This window comes from Lynx rufus, unplaced genomic scaffold, assembly GCF_022079265.1.
Source record: "Lynx rufus isolate CCGP_SWC_20201006 ecotype Redwood Valley unplaced genomic scaffold, mLynRuf1.p SCAF_8, whole genome shotgun sequence".
In the NCBI taxonomy this organism is placed as follows: Eukaryota; Metazoa; Chordata; class Mammalia; order Carnivora; family Felidae; genus Lynx; species Lynx rufus.
In genome coordinates, this window is record NW_025814896.1 from 21,838,492 (window position 1) to 21,859,198 (window position 20,707).

Here is a 20,707-nt window from a genome sequence, read left to right on the forward strand (position 1 = left end):
CATAGGGAGGAGATAAAGGAAGCTGGTTAGTCCTAAAACACACTGCATTTGTGAACAACGACTCCATGCTCTGTTTTACTAACAGGAAATAATCAACAACTGGCAAATATATGAAGTACTCTGCCATCATCACTTTCTCACATGCTAACCTTCCTGTACACCCGGTGCAGCCATTTCATAGTTGTACAAATAAAGAATGAGGGGCCTGAGATCTATGTGCCTTTCCCAGTGGGCCTTTCTCAAGAGGAAAGAAGTACTTATTAGTGTTATGTACCCGGTTACTGTGCTCGCTGCTTTACATACTCTTTCTCACTTAACACTCATGACCACCCTTAGAGTGAATTATTCTCCCCATTTTACAGATGAGAAAAAAATTAGGCCCGGAGGGGTTATGTGCCTTACCCAAGTTCTCAGAGCTAGCGAGAGCCAGAGACCGATCTGACCCCCAAGGCCAGCTTTCTTTCCACTGCCCCAAATCTGCCTTTGTACTGGTGAACTAAATTTACCAGCACCCAAATTTCCAGAGTACTTCTTAGCAAACGCAGTTGTGAGAAATAAGCAGAGAGCCCATTTTGAACAAAGCTACAAACGGAAACACCAATGTCCCTTTGCTTTACATAAGACAGATGGCTCCTGGCAAAAACTGACTTCGAAGTGATTTCTGTGAAACAAATCCTACTTGTTTACCACTGTGGATCCCAAGACACATTCCCAAGGAAAGAATTCCCTAGCCTGCTTCATCATGCATGCGTGGTGAAGGCAAATGATGAGCAGCCTCGGTGGACACTGGTCATGGCCACAAATCAGCAGCAGTGTGTCCCCGCTGGTCGTGGTATTCCAGAACTCCCCCGGCCTTACCACGTGATCTTCCCTACTCAGTGAGACACCCCCCGCAGGACCACAGGAGTTCTCCCTGCTCCTGGGGAGCCTCTGGCATCACCCTGGTAGCCCTGAGTAACTACGTGTGGTAGAGTGGGACACCCACTGGCACAGAGACAGGAAAATATTTTATTCTCCAGCGCGATACTCATAAGCACAGTAATAATCAGAGTGGCAAACTTCCTGTCTGGGACTCAGCTTCCCCAACTGTCTTTTGAATAGTCCCTTCAACGCTCACATCTACAAAATTCTTCTCTTTCTCTAGGCCAAAGGTTCTCCGTGGAGGGGTGGGGTGAGAGAAAGATTGCACTGTCTGAGGCATTTTGCAAATTTTATGTGCGTGTGCTTGTGACAACTGAAGGGTCCTACTGGCACCTACTGGGTAGAGGCCAAGAATGGTGCCGAACATCCTACGATGCACAGGACAGCCTCCCACCACAAAGAGTTATATAGTCCAGAGTGTCAATAGTGCCAAGGCTGAGAATCCCCTCAATCTAAGCTACTTCTGACATCTATTAGGATGAGGTTAACCTATCAACAGATCCCAATGCTATCATATATATTCTAGCGAGAAAAATGCCTAAATCCAAGGCTCTCATTCATATGAGTTACTAATTTTGTAAATTACAAATTCCCATATAAGGTGAAATTATATAATACCTAGTGTTACCTTCAAACATTCCTGGAAAGGGGTGCCTGGGGGCTCAGTCGGTTAAGTGTACGACTCTTGATTTTGACCCAGATCATGATCTCACAGTCGTGAGAGGGAGCCTTGCATTGGGCTTTGCACTGAGCAGCATGGAGCCTGCTTAGGATTCTCTCCCTCCCTCCCTCTGCCCTTCCCCTCACATGTACATACATGCTTGCTCTCTCAGGGGAAAAAAAAAAAATTCCAGGGGAAAAAAGAGGGGCATGAAACAAAGTTGGCAAATGTTAATTGCAGAAGTTGGGTGATAGGTATATAAAGTTCAATGTATAATTTTCTCTACCTTGTATTTTAGAAATCTTTCGGGGCGCCTGGGTGGCGCAGTCGGTTAAGCGTCCGACTTCAGCCAGGTCACGATCTCGCGGTCTGTGAGTTCGAGCCCCGCGTCAGGCTCTGGGCTGATGGCTCAGAGCCTGGAGCCTGTTTCCGATTCTGTGTCTCCCTCTCTCTCTGCCCCTCCCCCGTTCATGCTCTGTCTCTCTCTGTCCCAAAAATAAATAAATGTTGAAAAAAAAAAAAAAATAAAATAAAAAAAAAAAAGAAATCTTTCATAATATAATCTTTCTTTCTCTTTCTTTCTTTCTCTCTTTCTTCCTTCCTTTCCCTTTCTTTCTTCCTTCCTTTCCCTTCCCCCCTTTCTTTCTTTTTCTTTTTCCTTCCTTCCTTCCTTCCTTCCTTCCTTCCTTCCTTCCTTCCTTCCAAGTAAGCTCCACAAAGTAAGCTCCACAGTCAACATGGGGCTTGAACTCATGACTCTGAGATCAAGAGTCCCATGCTGACTGCTCAGTAGACTGAGTCTACTGACTGAGCCAGCCAGGCATCCCTGAAATCTTTTATAATAAAAAATATTTTGTTCTTCCGAATGAGTTTTTATTCAAAGGGATATAAAAGATAAAAGGGATTCCTCCCTGCCCCCTCAGCCCCTCAGCATAAGACACAGTCCGTGCCCTGGCAGAGCTCACAAATGAGTGGAAGCAAGTCAGCCAACGACCGTCACACACAAGGAATGATACTGGGAGCATAAGAAAGGGATCAGTCTAAACACAAATGTGGAAAATCGGGGCAAGCTTCAAAGAAGAAGCAGGATTGGGAGAAATTCCAAAGAATAAGCTACCTGTCTCACAGAGAAGGGAGTACAGGAGTAGCTCAGTCAAAGAAAAAGCATCAAGTATCAACACATGGAGGACAAGACATGGAGCAGCTACCACAGTTCAGGCTGGAGATAAGTCGTCATCAAATAAACTCCAAAGACACAGGGAGGTCTGCCTTGAGGATACCAAAAGTGGGATTAAGAGAGAAGAATCTACAAAAGGTCTAGAAAAGTGAAATAAATTTAGTACATTTACAGATGACAGCCAAAGAAGATAGCGGTACGTGGACTATGGCTCCTTTCTTTCTCAGTTTTTGAAGGTTTTAGGCACATATAAATAAGAGCTATGATACTGTGACTAGGAGTGTCTGCTTGAGCCGCTTTAGAGGCTGTCCTGGTGCAGGTCCTCTGCCCTCTTGTCACCCCAACTAGTCTTGACAAATACAGCCAGCAGTCCGGCTCATTGTGCTTAGACTCTAACCCTAAGACCACAACACTGAATGCCTGCTTTTTCCAGAGCCCCACACCGCATTCTCTGGTGCCTCTGTATGTGCTGTTCCCCCCGCCTAAAAGCTCTTCCCTTTCTTGTCCACTTGGGACATTCCTACTCACTTTCAATCTTCCTAACCTCTTCAAGGAAGATTTCCAAGTAGACTGGAAGCCTAGTCCTTCCTTCATTGCTTCCAACTTGCAACTTATACCTACCCACCCCCCCGCCCCCGCCTTTATAACCTCTAGTGTATCACAATCATTACGTGCATGTGTTCTCCCCACCACAGATGAGTACCTCCAGGGCAGGGAGCCTGCAGTGGTTCATGTGTGTCTAAGCATGTCTGGCACCATTAGGTATTCACCAACATTGCTGAAGAACTGAAGAGTGAATGAACTCCCAGGAGATGGCAGCTGAGGTTCCCTTTGGGCCACCTTCCAGGCAAAGGTTTTCAGAGTTCCTAAAGGACAACTAGTTCCAGGTGAACACCTTTGGGTGAGCCTCCAAAGCCATCAGGCTATGCTCGGATGTGGACATCTCTCATCTTAAAGCTTAATCCTGAACTTATTACTTGTGAAATGCTTTCTGCAGCCTGGGACTTTAGACAGAGATAAGACATGCTGGGAATACATATTTCCAGATGCACTTCTTAAATAAAGCAGCCCCCACCCCAGGTAAGTCAGAAGGAGAAGGGAAGAGTGTAGAGGGTGCTTTCAGGCAACAGGCTTGAGCAATGGAAACCCGAGCAAGGCAAAAAGGGCCCACAGCGAGCCCTGAGCTGACGCAGGCTCACTGAACCACAGGCCCCAACCAATGAATGGGCTACTTACAACTGGGCACAAACACCAAAAAAGGGGAAATTCCGCACATCCCCATCCTCACTTACCCTGTCCTATAACTATAGCCCCTCACTGCTGCCTCCTGGCAGACAGTCTCTCCTTTACTGTCCTGCCCACTGTTCCCTCGCAGTATATTCAGTAAACTTTCTCTTTTACAGCCTGTCCCGCCGGCCCCCACCCAATTAAGCCCCACAAAGATGGCTAACATTTGTTAAGCACCTACTTACTACATGCCACAATCAGAGAGGCAGATAATACCCCATTTTATGGATCCCTGCTACTCAAAAGTGTAGTCAGAGGACCACCAGTAGCAGCATCCCCTGGGAGCTGGTAAGAAATACGCAATTTCAGCCCTCACCCCAGACCAACTGAAAGCAGAATCCGCATTTTAAAAGATCCCCAGTATAAATCCTGAGGAGCACTGTTAAAGATGAGGAATGTGGTATCAATGAAGGTAATTAATATGCTAAGGTAATGTGTGATATTGTGATTTATAATAAGATACATATATTTGGTCTTTGCCCCCCTTTCTGTCACAGAACTCCTAAACTCTTGGAATTTTCCAAGTGAAGCGACAGCCATAAAGGTATCTTTTGTTAATTAGGTAACTTCCAGTGTGCCAAAGGATGAAGGCTGGTTGCCAGGAAAACCAACACGTGATTAGCCGGTTGTAATTTTCAGTCCCACCCCCAGATCTCCTGGGAGGGAAGAGGGGCCACTGGTTGAATCAGTCTCTAAGGGCCAATGACTGAATCCAGCACGCCTGTACCATGAAGCCTCCCTAAACGCCCGAAAGGACAGGGTTTGGAGAACTTCTGGGCTGGTGAACTCACGGAGGCGCTGGGAGAGTGGCGGCTGGAGAGGGCACCGCGACCCTTCCCCTACCCCTTCCCTGCCTCCTGAAGATTTTCCATCTGGCAGTTCCTGACTCATCCTTTGATAATTAACTGGTAACCTAGTAAGTACAATGTTCCTCTGAGTTTTGTGAACTGTTTTAACAAATTCACCGAACCTCATGAGGGGGTCTTGGGAACCTGTGATTTTATAGCCACTCGGTCACAAGTACAGGTAATAACGTAGGCTTGCAATTGGCATCTGAAGAGGGGGGTAGTCTTGTAGGACTGAGCCCCCAACCTGTGGAATCTGAAGCTATCTGTGGGCAGAGAGTGTTGAAATTGAGCTGAATTCTTGGGGGTCTCCAAGAATTGCTTGTCGCCCTGGGGAACCCCCCCTCCACCACACTGGAAACTGCATCTCAAACACCAAATTTAGTTACACAACAAGTGTAAGCTGGGACTTGAACTCAAGTCTGCATGTTCTTTCTATAAGGCTGTGCTTTTCCTACTATTCTATTAAGAACCATGCCAAGTTTACAGTTTAAAAAAACACATCGAGGGGCGCCTTGGGGGGGCTCAGTCAGTTAAGCCTCGGACTCCTGATTTCAGCTTCAGGTCATGATTTCACAGTCATGAGCTACAGCCCTGTATTGGGCTCTGTGCTGACAGCACTGAGCCTGCTTCGGATTCTCTCCCTCTGCCCCTCCCCCACTTGCACTCAGTATGCACTCTCTTAAAATAAATGAACTTAAAATATGTAACTTAATATAGAGAAAAAACTGTATTATAACGAGGTTCATTATTTCAAAAATTTAGGTTAAAGTCATATAAAAAACCTCACATCCCACATTACCAAATACACCTGCCCCTAAAACAAAACAAAATAAAACAAAAAAAAAAAAAAAAAAGAGAAGAAATTCACATCCCATGTACCAAATACAAAAAAACTTGGTAACAGACCTTTCTGCCCTGCCCTGCCCGTATTACAACTTTTCCTATTTTATTTTTAGAAATAACTAAAGTTACTGGATTGTTGCTTTGGTGATTAGAAGTCATTTAGCTTTCTGGTTTTCAGATGTCTCTTTGGGCAGCTAAGGTGCAGAATCAAGAATGTGGGCTCTGGGTTCCAGCAGACTCTGATTTTAAACCATGGGCCTGATTTGAAAAAGTACTTAACTTCTTTGGGGCCGTTTCCTCAGTAATAGAACAGGCTAATGGTACCCAACACGGGGCTGATGGGAGGAGTACTGACATCACACATACACGGGAACACAGCAGATACTCCGTTAAGTATGACCCTGCTGCGGCCATCTTCGGCAGCGGTAACCTCACACTAGCTGACACGTCTCAGGAGAATCAGCCTGTTACAAAGGCTAGCAGACATTGTTATTCCACAAGTTTGCCAGCCAGAAGGCGTACTTAACAGAGACATGATTTATTAGTAATCAATACATTTAAGAAAGTTGTAGGCATATTTTTTAGCGATTATCAAAACGATACGCTTAATTTATTTTATGGTAACCCTGCAGCAAATAGGGAACAAATTAACAATCCTTTTCTTCTATTTTGGAACCAGGGACAAGGGAGAAAAGTGTTAAAAGGAAAAAATGTAAGGCATGTAGGAGACCAGGGAAAGACCATGTAATACCCACCATCACACACTATTCACAGCTTAATTTTATGGTATACAAAGCACTTCCCCCATACGTTATCTTATCCAGTTCTCACACACTGAAATGTTATTGCTTCCTTCTTAAAGCTGGGGAAACTGAGGTGCAGAGGGGGGCAAATGACTTAACCCAAGTCACAGGGCCTGAGCCTGCGTTACAGAAGAAACACAAATCCAAATCTCCCGAACCCAGCCCAGGGCCCCTTTCTAATAGGCTACTTAAGGGATTTAAAGTTACTATGCTCACAGAGGCACTCGGCTGTAGAAAATCGCCCCCATGATGCTTCACGGCAAGACTCACCAGCCCCATCCCCAGCAGTGATCTTCCCCGCCAACACTCCTATCTTTTAATAGACCCACACCTAAAAGAGAAAAGAGCTGCTACTCCAGGACTTCATACCTGAGAATAATTTCTGTTTGGGGATCCTTTGTTTGGCTACCAGAAAAGAATGTTCGACATCTTTCCAACCTCCTTCTTATGCTAATTACAGCTCATCAGCATCTGGACACCCACAAGCAAAATTAATCTGACTATAAAAGCCAAAGCCATTTTCTTACCATAAAAAAACAAAACAAAACAAACAACAACAACAACAAAAGCCAAGTAAGAATGCAACATGATTAAATACACAGAGCATTTCCCCAGCAACCTGCAAGCTGCTGCATATCAAAATCACAACCAATAACACAGGAGTCCGGAAGGTGGACACTAACAAACATCTCACACATGTAATTGTATTCTTCAGGAGCAGTGAAATGTATACAAGTTTATTTTCAGTTTATCCCCTTCCACATTATACCTACTGCTGGGTGCCAACATGTCTAACACATTCAAATAGTCACACATTAAAAACAAAATACCATTTGAAAGGCCTCTTGACCGCCCCTTACACTGTAGCCAAGTGAACTCAGATGCCGTTAGCCATCAGTCTGCACCTCATTTCCTCACCAACCCGAAGTCCCAGCAGTTCACGATCCTTGGAAGAGCCACACTCACCACAAAGCACAGCTTACCTTTCCAAACGATCACCTCTACAACCTGATCACGTAACCTGAAATCTAGCCTGCCTTCTACAAATACAGTCTAGCTTCCTAACTATATTAAAAGACTCACCCTGACAAATATGCCCAAATATGCCAAGACCGAGTAAAAACAGGTTACAAAATAGCATATACACCATGATTCCATTTATGCAAACTTATATACACATACACACCGCCCTTCCCCTAACACGGATGTTTGAATGGATGGTGTCCACGATGTTTCCAGTAATTAACTCTGGGTGGTGAGACTTGGGGTGATTTTTACTTTCCCTCCACCCTTTCCACAATGCATGAATTTTCTACGTCAGGTTATTTTACTCATACTCCAAAACAACAACAAAGCCATTTTTAACAAGCCTCCCCCTGAGACCTACCATGTCAAGAATCTTCTCTTGGCACAGAGAGAAGCGAAGAGGATGCTTCTCTACGCTTGTACTCCGAACATCCCGGCCAGGGGTTCTCAGCACTAGCTGAGCAACAGGCTCTGGGGCTTTTTAAAAAATACAGATGCTCCAAGTCCCAGTCCTCAAAAATTTTGCAAGTGGGGCCCAGGCATGCGTATTTTGTTAAAGCTCTTTGAGTGATACTGATCAGAGGGGGTCAAAAACTACAGATTTATGTCTCATTCTCAAAAGGGGCCCAACAGGAGGAGCAAATAGACTGGAGCTGAGTCAAGTGTCTAAAGGCAGGCAACTTCAAGGTAAGCAGTCGGGAATGTTGAGGAACAGAAACTGAAGGCTTAAGCTGTGCTGAGCTTCAGGTCTGAGAGGCCATGAGGAGAGAGGAGGCTATCGTTATGGAGATAACACTCAAAGTTAGAAGCCAGGAAGAGGGGAGTAAAGTGTGGCAGGGCAAAACGTTGGGGACCAAGAGACGGAGGTTATTTATGCAGTACTGGGGGCAGGACTACTGAGGACTTATAGAAGCGGAACAGGAAAAGACAGCAAGCAGTTTAAGTGAGGCCTGCTACTACAGGTGAGCAGCCCTGATTCATGTTTGAAAGAAGGAGCAGAGCACTGCTTACTCATGATTCAATTTTCAGAAGCCACAGAAAAATCCTAGTAAAGGCCATGTGCTAGCTTTGAGATTCTTCAAGACAACTTCTGTAAGCCTCAGTGTTCCCACCTGTAAAATGTGGCTAATAACACACGTTTCATAGGGTTATTGTGGGCACAAGGTAAAATGAGATAATGAATGTAAAAACCTTCCAGAGTACTCAAAACAAGACTTGCCCCCAAACGATAACATTAAGAAGCACATCCAATAAAGATGATATGTTGAAATTTTAATAAACCAGGGCCCACAGTTGCTGCCTGGACCCTAAGTTACTTCCTCATTTTGGGACCACCTAAAAATGCCGGAGAAATAGCCTAAAAAGGTTTGGCTCTGTCCCCACTGTTGCTTCTACATTCCTGGTATTCGTCTTACTTCTATAAAGGAGATGCATTGCATACTCAACTATTTCTATAAAATTTAATCAAGATTATAAATGAAAACTAACAGTTATATTGACAAAATAATAAATGTACTGGTGGAAAATTCTATATCCAAAGTAAGAATTCAGCTAATACTGCCAACTAAAAAACCAAGTTTCTACCTGGCAAAATGCAAACCACAAAAGAAAACCAGGAGTGATTAAATGCTTCTCCTTCATCCTCTCCACTCAGGCCCTCAATAGCAAAACTGAATTTGTGCCAAATTAGCTGAGATAGTCAAAATAACTCAAATTACTACCGTATCTATGAGCTGTAAAACTTTGGGAGAGTCTGTTTCTTAGTATAACAGACTAAAATGAGAACAACAATACCTACCAACATCAATGAATGCTCATTACCGTGTGCCAGCTACTGTCCTGAGCCTTGTACAGAGATTAGCTAAGTCAGGACTCACAACAGCTCTGAAGGATGCTTCACGGTCTGGCTTCTGCTTAACCACCTAATCTCCGGTTCTAGGTGCTTCTCACCGAGGGCTGGTGCCAGACTGCTCTTGGGGGGTACTCCTGGGAAGGCTGATAAAAATACAGCTCTGCCGACATTATGCAGACCGGTGGAACCCGAAAGTCTGAGAAGGTGCCCCCAGGAGATTACATCTTAAACAAGTTTCCAGATGATTCTTCTCGGCAGCTAGGTTTAAGGCTCTCTGCAATCTGTCCCTTCCAACTTTTATTTTATACACGCTACTTTTCTCACTTGACATTCCTTCACCTGGCTAGCTCCTACCCAAGTTTGGCTCAAGAGCCACGTATCTGAGGCGGAGCGGTTTCTAATCTCCACTCGCTCCCTCACCACCCAGGACAGATGGGAAGCCCCTGCTCCCTGCTCCCACGGTGCCTCACGCTTGCCTCACCTTTTACCCTGTCATATAAATACAGGTTTCTAGGTCTCCCCCCTGGCTGAGCTGGGAGCTTGTTCACTTTCCCTCCACAGCACCAAGTCTGGCACAAAGCAAGGGCTAGTGGTTTGTTAACAAAAGAATGACCGAAGCCTCACTGACCTACCTTTAGGGCTCTTATCCATAGAAACAGACCCTCTACATGTGAGCCAAACTGAAATAGAAGGGTCCGGTACCTCATTCGAGAGGTGGTGTATTTTACCAGGGCTAGCATAATCAGGATTCTAACTGAGGGTCCAGGTTAATAGGCCATTGTGATAAACAGTGGCTGTCCTACCTCTTTGGTAGCTCTTTTTATGACCCAGCCTGTCCACACATGTAGTCCCTATCCACAACTGGGCTTCACCCACAAAAGCTAACTAACTGGCATCCTACATGTAAACATGAAAACTGCAAGAGGCAGAGATGACTGTTTTTGAAAGGAGACTATGCAGTAGCTATATTATCATTTATGAAACTGTCACATGCCAGGCTAGGTAGGATGCTCATGGTCATCATTCTTCACACCATTCTCTGAGAAAGGTTTTATCAGGCTTGTTGATTGAAGAGGAACTCAAAATCCAAAGACGATAACTTGCTCAGGGCTACCTGCTAGTTTGGGGGTGGAGCTGGGATTTGAAGCCAGGTCTTTTTGCCTCCAAAGACAATCCTCCCTCCCCTGCTCTGTGCTGCCTCTGGATGTCAACCAGAAGACCACTGGAGCCACCTTGGTGTGGGCTGGGAAGGAGCTTTGGAAGAAGACTTGGGCTCAAATTCTGCTTTTGTCATTTACTTACTAAAGGCATTTGGTAATTAAACTCTAAGACTCATCTCTAAAAAGAAGATTAAAATGCCTAATTCATAAAGTATGTACCTGTGTAAAGCCCTGAGTCTATCAGTAGATGCCCAATAAATGTGAGCTGGCCATGAGCCTATATTCCCTCTTCCTCCCCACAAAAGAGCAGTTTCTGGATGGCAAATAAATCTTGTTTCACGGTCTTCCTCGCCGGCAAACAAGTATGTTGTGCTCTAGTTGGGAAAGGCCTGTGGGTAAATCCTTAATATGACTGGAACCAGTTAGCAAACCAGATGTGCAACACACAAAATCATCCCCTCGAGCCTGATGAGAAGAACCCAAACACATTGCTTATTTCAGCATCCCCACATTTTGTCATCTGAGGTCAGGAATGAGACAAGCAGCTGGAGGGAGAGAAAAGGAATTGATCCAGAAACTGTTCAATTATGAGGTTTTCAAATAGCAACAAAAACAACAGCAAGACATTTCCATCCTTGTTTAACATAAAGTGCCTGTTAGTACATGACTTAATGCTATTCTTAAAATTAAATACCGTTTGCTCTTCACTTGCTCATTGTTCTGACCACTATAAGCAACCCTTTGTAATTTTCAAGCTTGGGGAACACGAAAAGGCGGGGGGGATCTTTGACTTCTCTGTTTACAGATGATATGGAGACGTGGGGACATGGGGCTCCTGGTATGTCCTCTCTGGGGCAGGTTTTTGTCTTACATTCCACATAGGATTGACCTGCTTACAGTCTACCTCTACGAATGGCAGATTCGGGGAGGGACAACATTTCTTTAGGAAGATACTTTAAGAAAAGGGACACAAGCAGGAAACCCATCTTCACCCCAGCCACTAATATTAAGGAAGCAGACACTGCTGAGCACTTGGTCTGTATTATTTCATTTAATCCTCTCACAGCACCCTTATGAGATAGATTCCAGTATCATCCCAATTTCACAATTGAGGAAATACAGGCTCAGAGAGGTTAAGCAGCTTTCCTGAAGTCACACAGCTAGTAAATGACAAGACTGAGATACCAACATAAGTCCGGTCTTAATCCAAAGCCCATATTCTTAATCACTCACATCACAATAACAAGCTATATATGCCTCAGTGCCCACTGTCCCCTCCGCCACTCCCCTTACTGGTGTAAGAAAGAAATACTATGTATCTTTCAAGGAACAGTCAAATGCCATCGCTTCTCTCTCTTTTTTTAAAATTTAAATTTTAGCTAACATACAGTGCAATATTGGTTTTGGGAGTAGAATTCAGTGATTACCATCTCTTCTCTTAAGCATTCCCAGAATCCCTAGAATGCGTCTTCCTCTAGGTTTCTACAACCTCGAGTGTAACAAGTATTAGTACAGTATGATGTCCGGGGCCCTTATTAAAATAATAATCTAGAATAAGCTAACATTTCTCAAGCACCCGCACTATGGCAGACCTGCATAAGCCAGCCCATCTCACAGTAGTAGTTCTCACACTAACCCAAGGAGGTTGGCATTAACCCTATTCTCACAGATGAATTAGCAAATATGTTTTTATTTTTTTAAGTTGATTTATTTATTTTGAGAGAGAGAGAGAGAGAGAGAATGAGAATGGGGGGAGGGGGCAGAGAGAGAGGGGAAGAGAGGATCCCAAGCAGGCTCCATGCTGTCAACACAGAGTCCAACACGAGGCTCGAACTCATGAACCATGAGATCATGACCTGAGTCGAAATCAAGAGTCGTATGCTTAACCTACTGAGACACCAAGGTGCCCTGAAAATATGTTTTAAACACTACTATGGGACAGAGACTGAGTGGCCTTGGGGGAGAACCATAAATTGGTTAACATGGGAAGAATCCTTTGAGTTCTGCAATGCTCTGAACTATTGGTATATGCCTCAATCCTGTTGATGGCTAATGCTACACTGGTGTTAAATAAATTCATTTATTCATTCAACCAATATATACTAAGCACCTCCCATGAGCAAGCCCCGTGACAGGCACTAAAAGTGACTAGACATGATCTCATGGCGTCATTTTGCCATTTGCTCCTAACTGCTTGTACCATTCGAAAGGATAAGTAAGAGTCCCCACCATCACAATGACCTGTCCTGGGGCAAAGCACCAAGATTGGAACCAAGGGCTTCTGATCTAGTTTCTCATTTCACCAGCAAAGCAACCCAGAGAAGAGCAAGCTAGCCTAGATCCAGAAGAGCAAATACCGATGGCATGACTTCGTGAAATGAGTGTGAGATTTGTGATCAGAAGCTGAGGTCTGTCTTAGTTTAGACACTTACCCATTATAAGACTTGAAGTCATGATTTCCTTGAGTCTTATAGCTTCCTCATTTTCAGAATGAGAAATAACACCAACCTTCGTGGGGCAGCTGTTAAGACTCAAACGTGTTCAGATGTGTAGACACTCCTACAGATGCTGGATATAGGTAATAATAAACTGGAAGGCTGAAATCCCAGTGCCTCTGTTTTAGACTATGCCCTCATCTCCCTTCCACCAGAAGTGCCTTCCTCGCTAAGCATTCCTGTTCTCCTGTTCCCTTTAATAATGAAGTAATTCTTGTTTGGTATGTTTTTGTACTTGCTGAGATGATTTTTTGGTAAATACATGTGCAATTGCTTTGCTCCCCAGGATTATTTCCCCCTTCTGTAAACTGTAAATTTACAGTTGAGGACTGAGGGTGTCTTTCTCACTTGGGTGGTGGCACGCAAGATAGACTCTGAGAGGACAGGAGGGCTGAAAGTCTAAGGCAGAGAGACTTATTGAGGCTGCAGTGATAGCTAGCAGAGGTGATGAGGGCAGAATCAGCGGAACCAGAACTGAATAAGGCAGAGTTTATAGGACTTATGATCAATTACATGTGGGGACTATGAGAGTTAAGTATGGCGCATGGATCTCTGCCTTGGGTGGCAGGGTGGAAGGTGGTGCCGTGACCATTACTGGGACAAGAAAAGGAGAAGAGCCTTGGGCAATGGAAGGACTGAGTATGGGTTTGAATGAGCTGAGATGGCCTGTCTGATGGAGTTGTCTGCTGGTTAATTAGCTGGGCTGACTAGAGCTTGGGAGAGACTTTGAAGATTTGGGGATCAACGGCAAAAAGATGTAGGTTAAAGCCGTAGAAAGTAGTTGAAATCAAGGAGAGTATGTACAGCAAAACACAGACACACACACACACAGACACACACACACACACACACACTGGGGGAAGACACCACCGATCCACGCAAAAATGAACACCTGAGGGACAGGGACAAGCCACGGAAAAGGATGAGATGAACACCAGGGAAGAGCAGCCTCCCTCAGGATTTTGCTCCTGTCTTTGTTAAATTTTGAACATAGCAGGAGCCCCGATACAAAGCGGCCTCGAACGATGCCATGTCATTGCCGTGGCCTACCATGGAGGCATTAAAAATGTGTCTTTTTCGGCTCAGGTCATGATCTCGAGGTCTGTGAGTTCGAGCCCTGCGTCGGGCTCTGGGCTAACAGCTTAGAGCCTGGAGACTGTTTCAGATTCTGTGTCTCCCTCTCTCTCTGACCCTCCCCCATTCATGCTCTGTCTCTCCCTGTCTCAAAAATAAAAACATTAAAAAAATTTAAAAAAAAAACAAAAAAAATGTGTCTTTTTCACTGACGCTGGCCAAACTCCATGGTCCTCTGACCAGAGGAAAAGTTTCGCCATTCCCCTCTTCCAGCGCCAGCAGGTGGCAGGAGCCCTGGTCCGCTTTTCCTCGCTAGTTGGGAGTCAGAGAAGCACCAGGCCACCACACACTTCCTGATGTGTGGGGTCCACCAGCGTCACTTACAATTCTTTGCAGATGACAGAAAAGTATTCTTTAAAGCACTGACCTGTTAGCAAGCGCTGTCACTTTTGACGAGGTAGAACGTGTGCCTCTGCCCAGCACGCACACCACACACCTACACACTGCTTCGCAGCTCACCCCCTTAGAGCTCCTAACAGCCTCCAGGGGAAGCATGTTAAAACAGCGCAATTAACTAGAACTGCTACAAACTCAATAGCTCACCTACCTAATGAAGCAATACAAGGGAAATTGGACCTATTTTAATAAGAATTTTAAAAGAGACAAGAAGTAAAGGTCAAATGCCATTTCTGGATCCCAGCTCTTTTCTTCTTCCCTCCCACTCCGAAGCAGTTAATATCAAGGAGACTACGCATGCCGTACTAATCCTTATAAAACCAAGGGGGCAGCCAATCATGCTATTATACCCAAGGGCAAATTTTTTCTTTCCAACCCAACCCCCCAAGCTAAGTGCCTCCCCTGATCTATTTCTGAAGGTTTTATTATGCAAACCTGAAAGGATTTCAATTACAATAATTCTTGTCCTTCTCCAGCCCAACTCACAGAAGCGGAACTAAATTACCAGCAATTCTAGGGCTTAAGGGTGGTTTTGCTTCTTCCCTCCTCTCTAGAGTCACCTTAATCTAGAGATTCTCCTCTCTCAGCCCCTTCCGTCGGCTTGGGGAACACAGCTGGTTTTATGCCACCCACTAAGGAGCACATCCTGATGCCGGACAGGCTCATCACGAGTCCCCTTGCCCAGTAAAATCCACTCCTCCTCACTCTCCGTACCTGCCCCAGCCAGGTGTCAGCAGCCTGGCTTCCCACTGACCTCTTAGGAGGATGGGTGTGTGGACCAAGGCAGAACCGGAGACAGGTTTGGTAGCGGTGAGAACTTAAACTCCTTAATAACAAGCCTACGCTATCCTGGGGTCTACGCTAAGTCTATGTGTGTCACCTCACCTGACCCTCACAACCACCCCATGTGGTAGGTCTAGTATTTCACAGACAGGGCAACGAAGGCTCAGAGAGTTTAGAAAGGTCACGTGGGTGATAGGCAGTGGCTCCATCTGTACCACGCCAAGCTCTGCTGCTGCCCTAAGAGTCTGGGGAGGTGCTGAGAGGTGCCAAGTGAGGAGACTGGACCAGGATGAGTTACAGCAGTTAACGCTCGTATGTGACAAGTCCCTGGGGTTTGACCATAAAGGGAAGAGTGCAGGGCAGCCCTCCAGCGGATTCCCAGCCTGTAGTGCTTAATTAGAGGAGTTGCCGGATTACCAAAAGAAGCTTGTCATAGGGTGGCCTCACTTATATAAGGACGTTCTATCCATAACACGTGTTAATGTTAAAAATAAAACTGTCAGTTTTTTACCAGAAAAAATGGGTTTACCCGGGAATAGAGAATTGCAATTCAAGTCATTCAAGCTACGGCAAAACTATAGGCGAGTCCAGAGAACAAAGGAGAGGAACGCTCTTTTATGGGGGTAGAGGGGGTTCTGAGGGGCTGTTATAAACCAAAAGTCCACCAGAATAAAATGGGACTTTGAAGTGTAGTGGCTTTTCACTGACTGGGCTGTTGCTGGGCAAGGAGAAAATCTTTCTTCCTCCCGCTGGGGTAGTCACAACGTCCAGGCTTCTTCCTGTGGGGAGTGCAAGATAGGTCTCTTCCTGTTGGGGTCTCAGCTGAGGAGGACTGATGGGGGTGTGAGAGCTCCCCCTTCTGGCCTCCTCACTCCATTTTAAAGGAGGTTTCCTTTATTTGATTTCAGACGTGGCTCTTAAGGGCATGCATGGCACTAAAGGGGGGCTTCTGCCATAATTTCAAAACCAATGAAACAAAGCAAAACCGTGGCTAGCAACCCGTTTGTTTTTACTTCCAAACAAGGTGGGTGAAAGACCACTCACCAGGTGTATGGCTGACCATCAACCTGCTGAAGTTAACTGTGCTGACTTCCACCTTGCCGGGTTCTAAGCAGAGCCCCAAACTCCATGTTTGTTGTTAGGGATCAATCCTTTAGAGAAGTGGTTGTTCATTCATGCGGGCAGTAAACATCTACTGTGCATCCACCACACGCTGAGCACCGGGCTGAGCCCTGGCACCCAGAGCTGACAAGGCCAATGGTTCCATAATCTTAGGGCTATGAAGGCAAAGTCCTAGGACCAAGACTCCATGCAGTAGGAGGCTCGGTTCCAGTCTCGGGGCTCATCAAATGCTTCCCCGAGAAAAGTTGACATCAAAACTAAGGACCTGAAGGGTGACTAAAAGGTATCCAGGCAGGCAGGCCAGAGAAAACAGTTGGGGAGGGAAGAGGACAGTAGAAGCCTGGGGGCAAGAATGAGCTGGGCCTGTCGCAAATACTCCTGGCGGTCTGAGGCTGCTGTGCTCTAGCTGACCACACAGACCCGGTCCACTTGCATCGGGAGGGCTGGCACAGGGACAAGAGCCCGGAGGACAGGACAGGACAGGACAAAGAAACCTTGCACGATGTGCCCCTGTCCTGCTCCGCCTCCGTTCTCACACTCGCATCAAGGCTCGAGGGCCAGTGTGTCAAGCGCAGCGGCAGCTGGCAGGGGCGGGAGGGGGCGGGAGGGGGCCCAGGCCTGCATTTTCTCCCCGGGACTCACTTCTTCCCTCTGGGTGCTGGTGTATTCAGAAAGCAGAGTTCATCCTCACCAGCCATTACAGTCCAAACATGCCTTCCAGGAGCTGTCTTACCAAGCCATTGCCCTCGCTAATATAATGTTATCAAATTTCTAATGCGGGTACTCTAAAGCAAATGTACTGTCACCGGCACGCCACTGGGCACATTTTTCTGAAGGAAAACAGCTGCTCACTGAATCTGTCGCTTTTCCTCTCCTCAGTACCATGCACACAGAGCAAGAGCCTGCTAAGGGCTCTTCTCCCACCCCTTCTTCAAGCATGCTCAAGATGCAGCATCAGGTGTCTCCACAGAAGCCAGCAGGTCAGCCACAGCACAGTTCCTGAGGAGCTTCCTGGATCACAGGACAAAGCCCTGACAACTAGAGCCTGTGCCTCAGAATCTTACGCCACAGACAGAGGAGCTTCCGGCTCACTAGTCTGCTTTCCTCATTTTATAGACCAGAAGGGAAAATGCAGTCCAGAGAAGTTAAGTAAAAGGTCTGAAGTCACACAGCCAGTGAGCTGTAGAAGCACGGGCCGGTTCCTGTCTAAAAATCCAGATCTACTACGTGGGTTGTGAGGCCTAAACAAGACAGCCCTCACACAGCAGTGCCAGAAACGTGGGAGGTGTTCGACGAATGGTGACTGACTGCAAAACTTTGTCTCTTAGATCTCCGGAACAACCCACTCCCCCTCTCCCGGGGCCTCATTCTGCTGACTTCCCATGGAGGAAAGAAAACAGACTGGCAGCGGGGTTAACGTGTTCACAGCTGGTGTTTGGCCAACAACTGACAGGAGGTGAGCCAAACTCCCTCCTGGTTCTCAGATCTCTAGTCCCGTTCCCTGCCCTGCCAGATCCACTCCCGCCAGACTTTCTGTTGTCTCTGGAGAGCTGATGTGATCAGAGAAGACACCGCTGCGGCTGGAAGTGACCACTGAAGGGACTCATGTCACCTTCCCTTTAGCCACTCCGAGTTGGAAGGGACTACGCAAAGTCCACTTGAGAAGGGACAGACGGGGACTCGCAAGCTTTCTAGCCGGGAGGGTGAGGAGTACAAAAGATCCCGTAGACAGTCACCACAAATCTACCAATCGCTGACAAAAAAATCCCCCAGACCACAGGACAAGTGTTAACTTCCGACAAGACAACTAAATTGGCCAATCAGCTCCGGTTTTGCTCCTCTCTCACCCACACCAGCTCCTCTGCCCCCTCCCAGCCCCCTCCCCACACTTTAAAACAACCATCCAACCATGTAAATTCCCCAGTGTAAGTGTCTGTTAGTCTCCAGCAGAACTGTCAATGCTCATAAATTCCTGGCCTTCCAGATTGCACTGCGGCTATTTACTGGGGGGAGGGATGCAGCAGCCACTAGACAATAGCAGGAAGAGATTGGCCGAGCAGTAACTACTCTGGTTACAGCATCGCAATTCATGGCAGCATTTTGCTGGGAGTGTGCATCATCAGGGAGGAGAAACATAAAAAGGGGAACCTGGGCTGTAAATAGTTTATTTCGGCAATTCCTGATGTTGGCTGAATCATACTTTAATACAGAAATACATGAAAGCACCACTCTGGCGGTGACATGTGTTGCCACCTCATTACTCTTTTCAAAAGGGTCTTCCATCAGAGAGACACCTCGCTACAAATTATAGTGAAGAAAACAAAACCCTCACGCCCAGACTTATTAATAGGCCAGAAGGAAATGGAACCACTAGGATTTAAGGAAGCAGAGAACCCATGCAACAGAGGCCATGGGTGATCTGGGGTCTCTGGGTTGTGTTTCCATGCAGAGAAAATAGGACGAAAAGAAAAAGCTAGCGCTCTTCTGCCTAAGAGTCCGCTCCTCAACTGCACGTCTCAGTGTTTCACAGTAGCTCTCATTTCCCCCATTCCTTAGGTGCATCCTAACGCACCTGAAGTAGGCTGACTTCTCCAGGGCACCCTACCTTCGTGCTCCTTCTCGGTGGTTCCCACTTTCTTGATCTTCCTGGGAGATTTCATAAAGAGGGGAAAGATGGTCCGTAAGCCAAGAATATCAACAAACTTATGACAATTGTCTGTGCCCTCGGGTCCGATCATGGCATGGTCCAGCACTTTCAGGGCACTGCTCCGGGAGATCTTCTTTTCTCTGGGAACAAAAGAGGTTTCACATAAGGCATGGGGATGTTCTAGTCTCAGAAAAAAAGGGGGTGGGGGGCGGATATACTGCAGTACCCATTATAAAGGGGGAAAAAAGAAAGAAAGAAAAAAACAACTTGAATGTCCACCAATGAGAAAATTATTGCATAATGGTAGATCTACACAGAATATTACACACTTGTTAATAATGAGGAAAGTCTATAATAGAATGAACGGGTTCTTATGGTAAGAATGATAAGCACAAAAGGTAATATTCAAAATTCTATATGAGGCATTACCTCAATTATGTGAGAAATATGCATTAAAAAAGACTAGAGAGACATAGATCAAAATGCTAACAGAGGTTATTTCAGGGTGGTGGGATTATGAATCACATTATTCCTTTTTCTTTCTTTTTAACAGCTTTATCAAAATGTACTTCACCTACCATACAATTCACCTATTTAAAATGCACAATTCATTGAATTTTAGTATATTCACAGATACGTGCAACTATCACTACAGTCAATTAAAGAACATTTTTATTATCCCGACAAGAAATCCCCTACTCTTTAGCTGTCACCCCCCTACTCTCCCCATCCCACCCTAGCAACCACTGACCTACATTCTGTCTCTATGGTTTTGCCTATTCTGGACATTTCAAGTAAATGGTATCGTACAATAGGTGGCCTTTTGTAACTGGCTTCTTTCCCTCAGCACAACGTTTTCAAGATTCATCCGTGCTCTAGCGTGTGTCAGTATTTCATTCTTTTCTGTAGCTGAAGAGTCCATTGCATGGATATGCCACAATTTGTCTATCTGTTCATCCACTGATGAACATTTGATGTGTTTATACCTTTTGGCTATTATGAATAGCGCTGCTAAAATAGTCATGTACAAGTTTTTGAGTGGACATATGTTTCATTACACTTGAGTGCATGTAAACCAAGCAGCAGAGTTGCTGGGGCATATGGTTAACTCTACGTTTAACCTTCTGAGGAACCATCAGACTTATTTCCACACTGGCTACACCATTTGACATTCCCACCAGCAGTGTGTAAATGTTCTGACTTCTCCACATCCTCACCAACACTCGTCAGCTGACTTGTTGGTGCCAGCCATCCTCATTGGGTGAGAGATGGTACCTCATTGTGGTTTTTTTTTTTTTTTTTAATTTTTTTTTTCAACGTTTATTTATTTTTGGGACAGAGAGAGACAGAGCATGAACGGGGGAGGGGCAGAGAGAGAGGGAGACACAGAATCGGAAACAGGCTCCAGGCTCTGAGCCATCAGCCCAGAGCCTGACGCGGGCTCGAACTCACGGACCGCGAGATCGTGACCTGGCTGAAGTCAGACGCTTAACCAACTGCGCCACCCAGGCGCCCTTCATTGTGGTTTTAATTTGCGTTTCCCTGATAACTA

At 45.7% G+C, this 20,707-nt stretch overlaps 1 protein-coding gene across 2 annotated transcripts in view; it reads right to left on the reverse strand.

Moving 5' to 3' along the window:
* The window catches only part of CTNNBL1 (catenin beta like 1), a 163,392-nt gene that overhangs the window by 43,447 nt on the left and 99,238 nt on the right, over window positions 1–20,707 (reverse strand). For both annotated transcript variants that reach the window (XM_047067834.1, XM_047067835.1), the window contains exon 11: window positions 19,114–19,295. In XM_047067834.1, coding sequence (XP_046923790.1) covers window positions 19,114–19,295 — 182 coding nt within the window. The remainder of the gene's footprint in view (window positions 1–19,113; window positions 19,296–20,707) is intronic.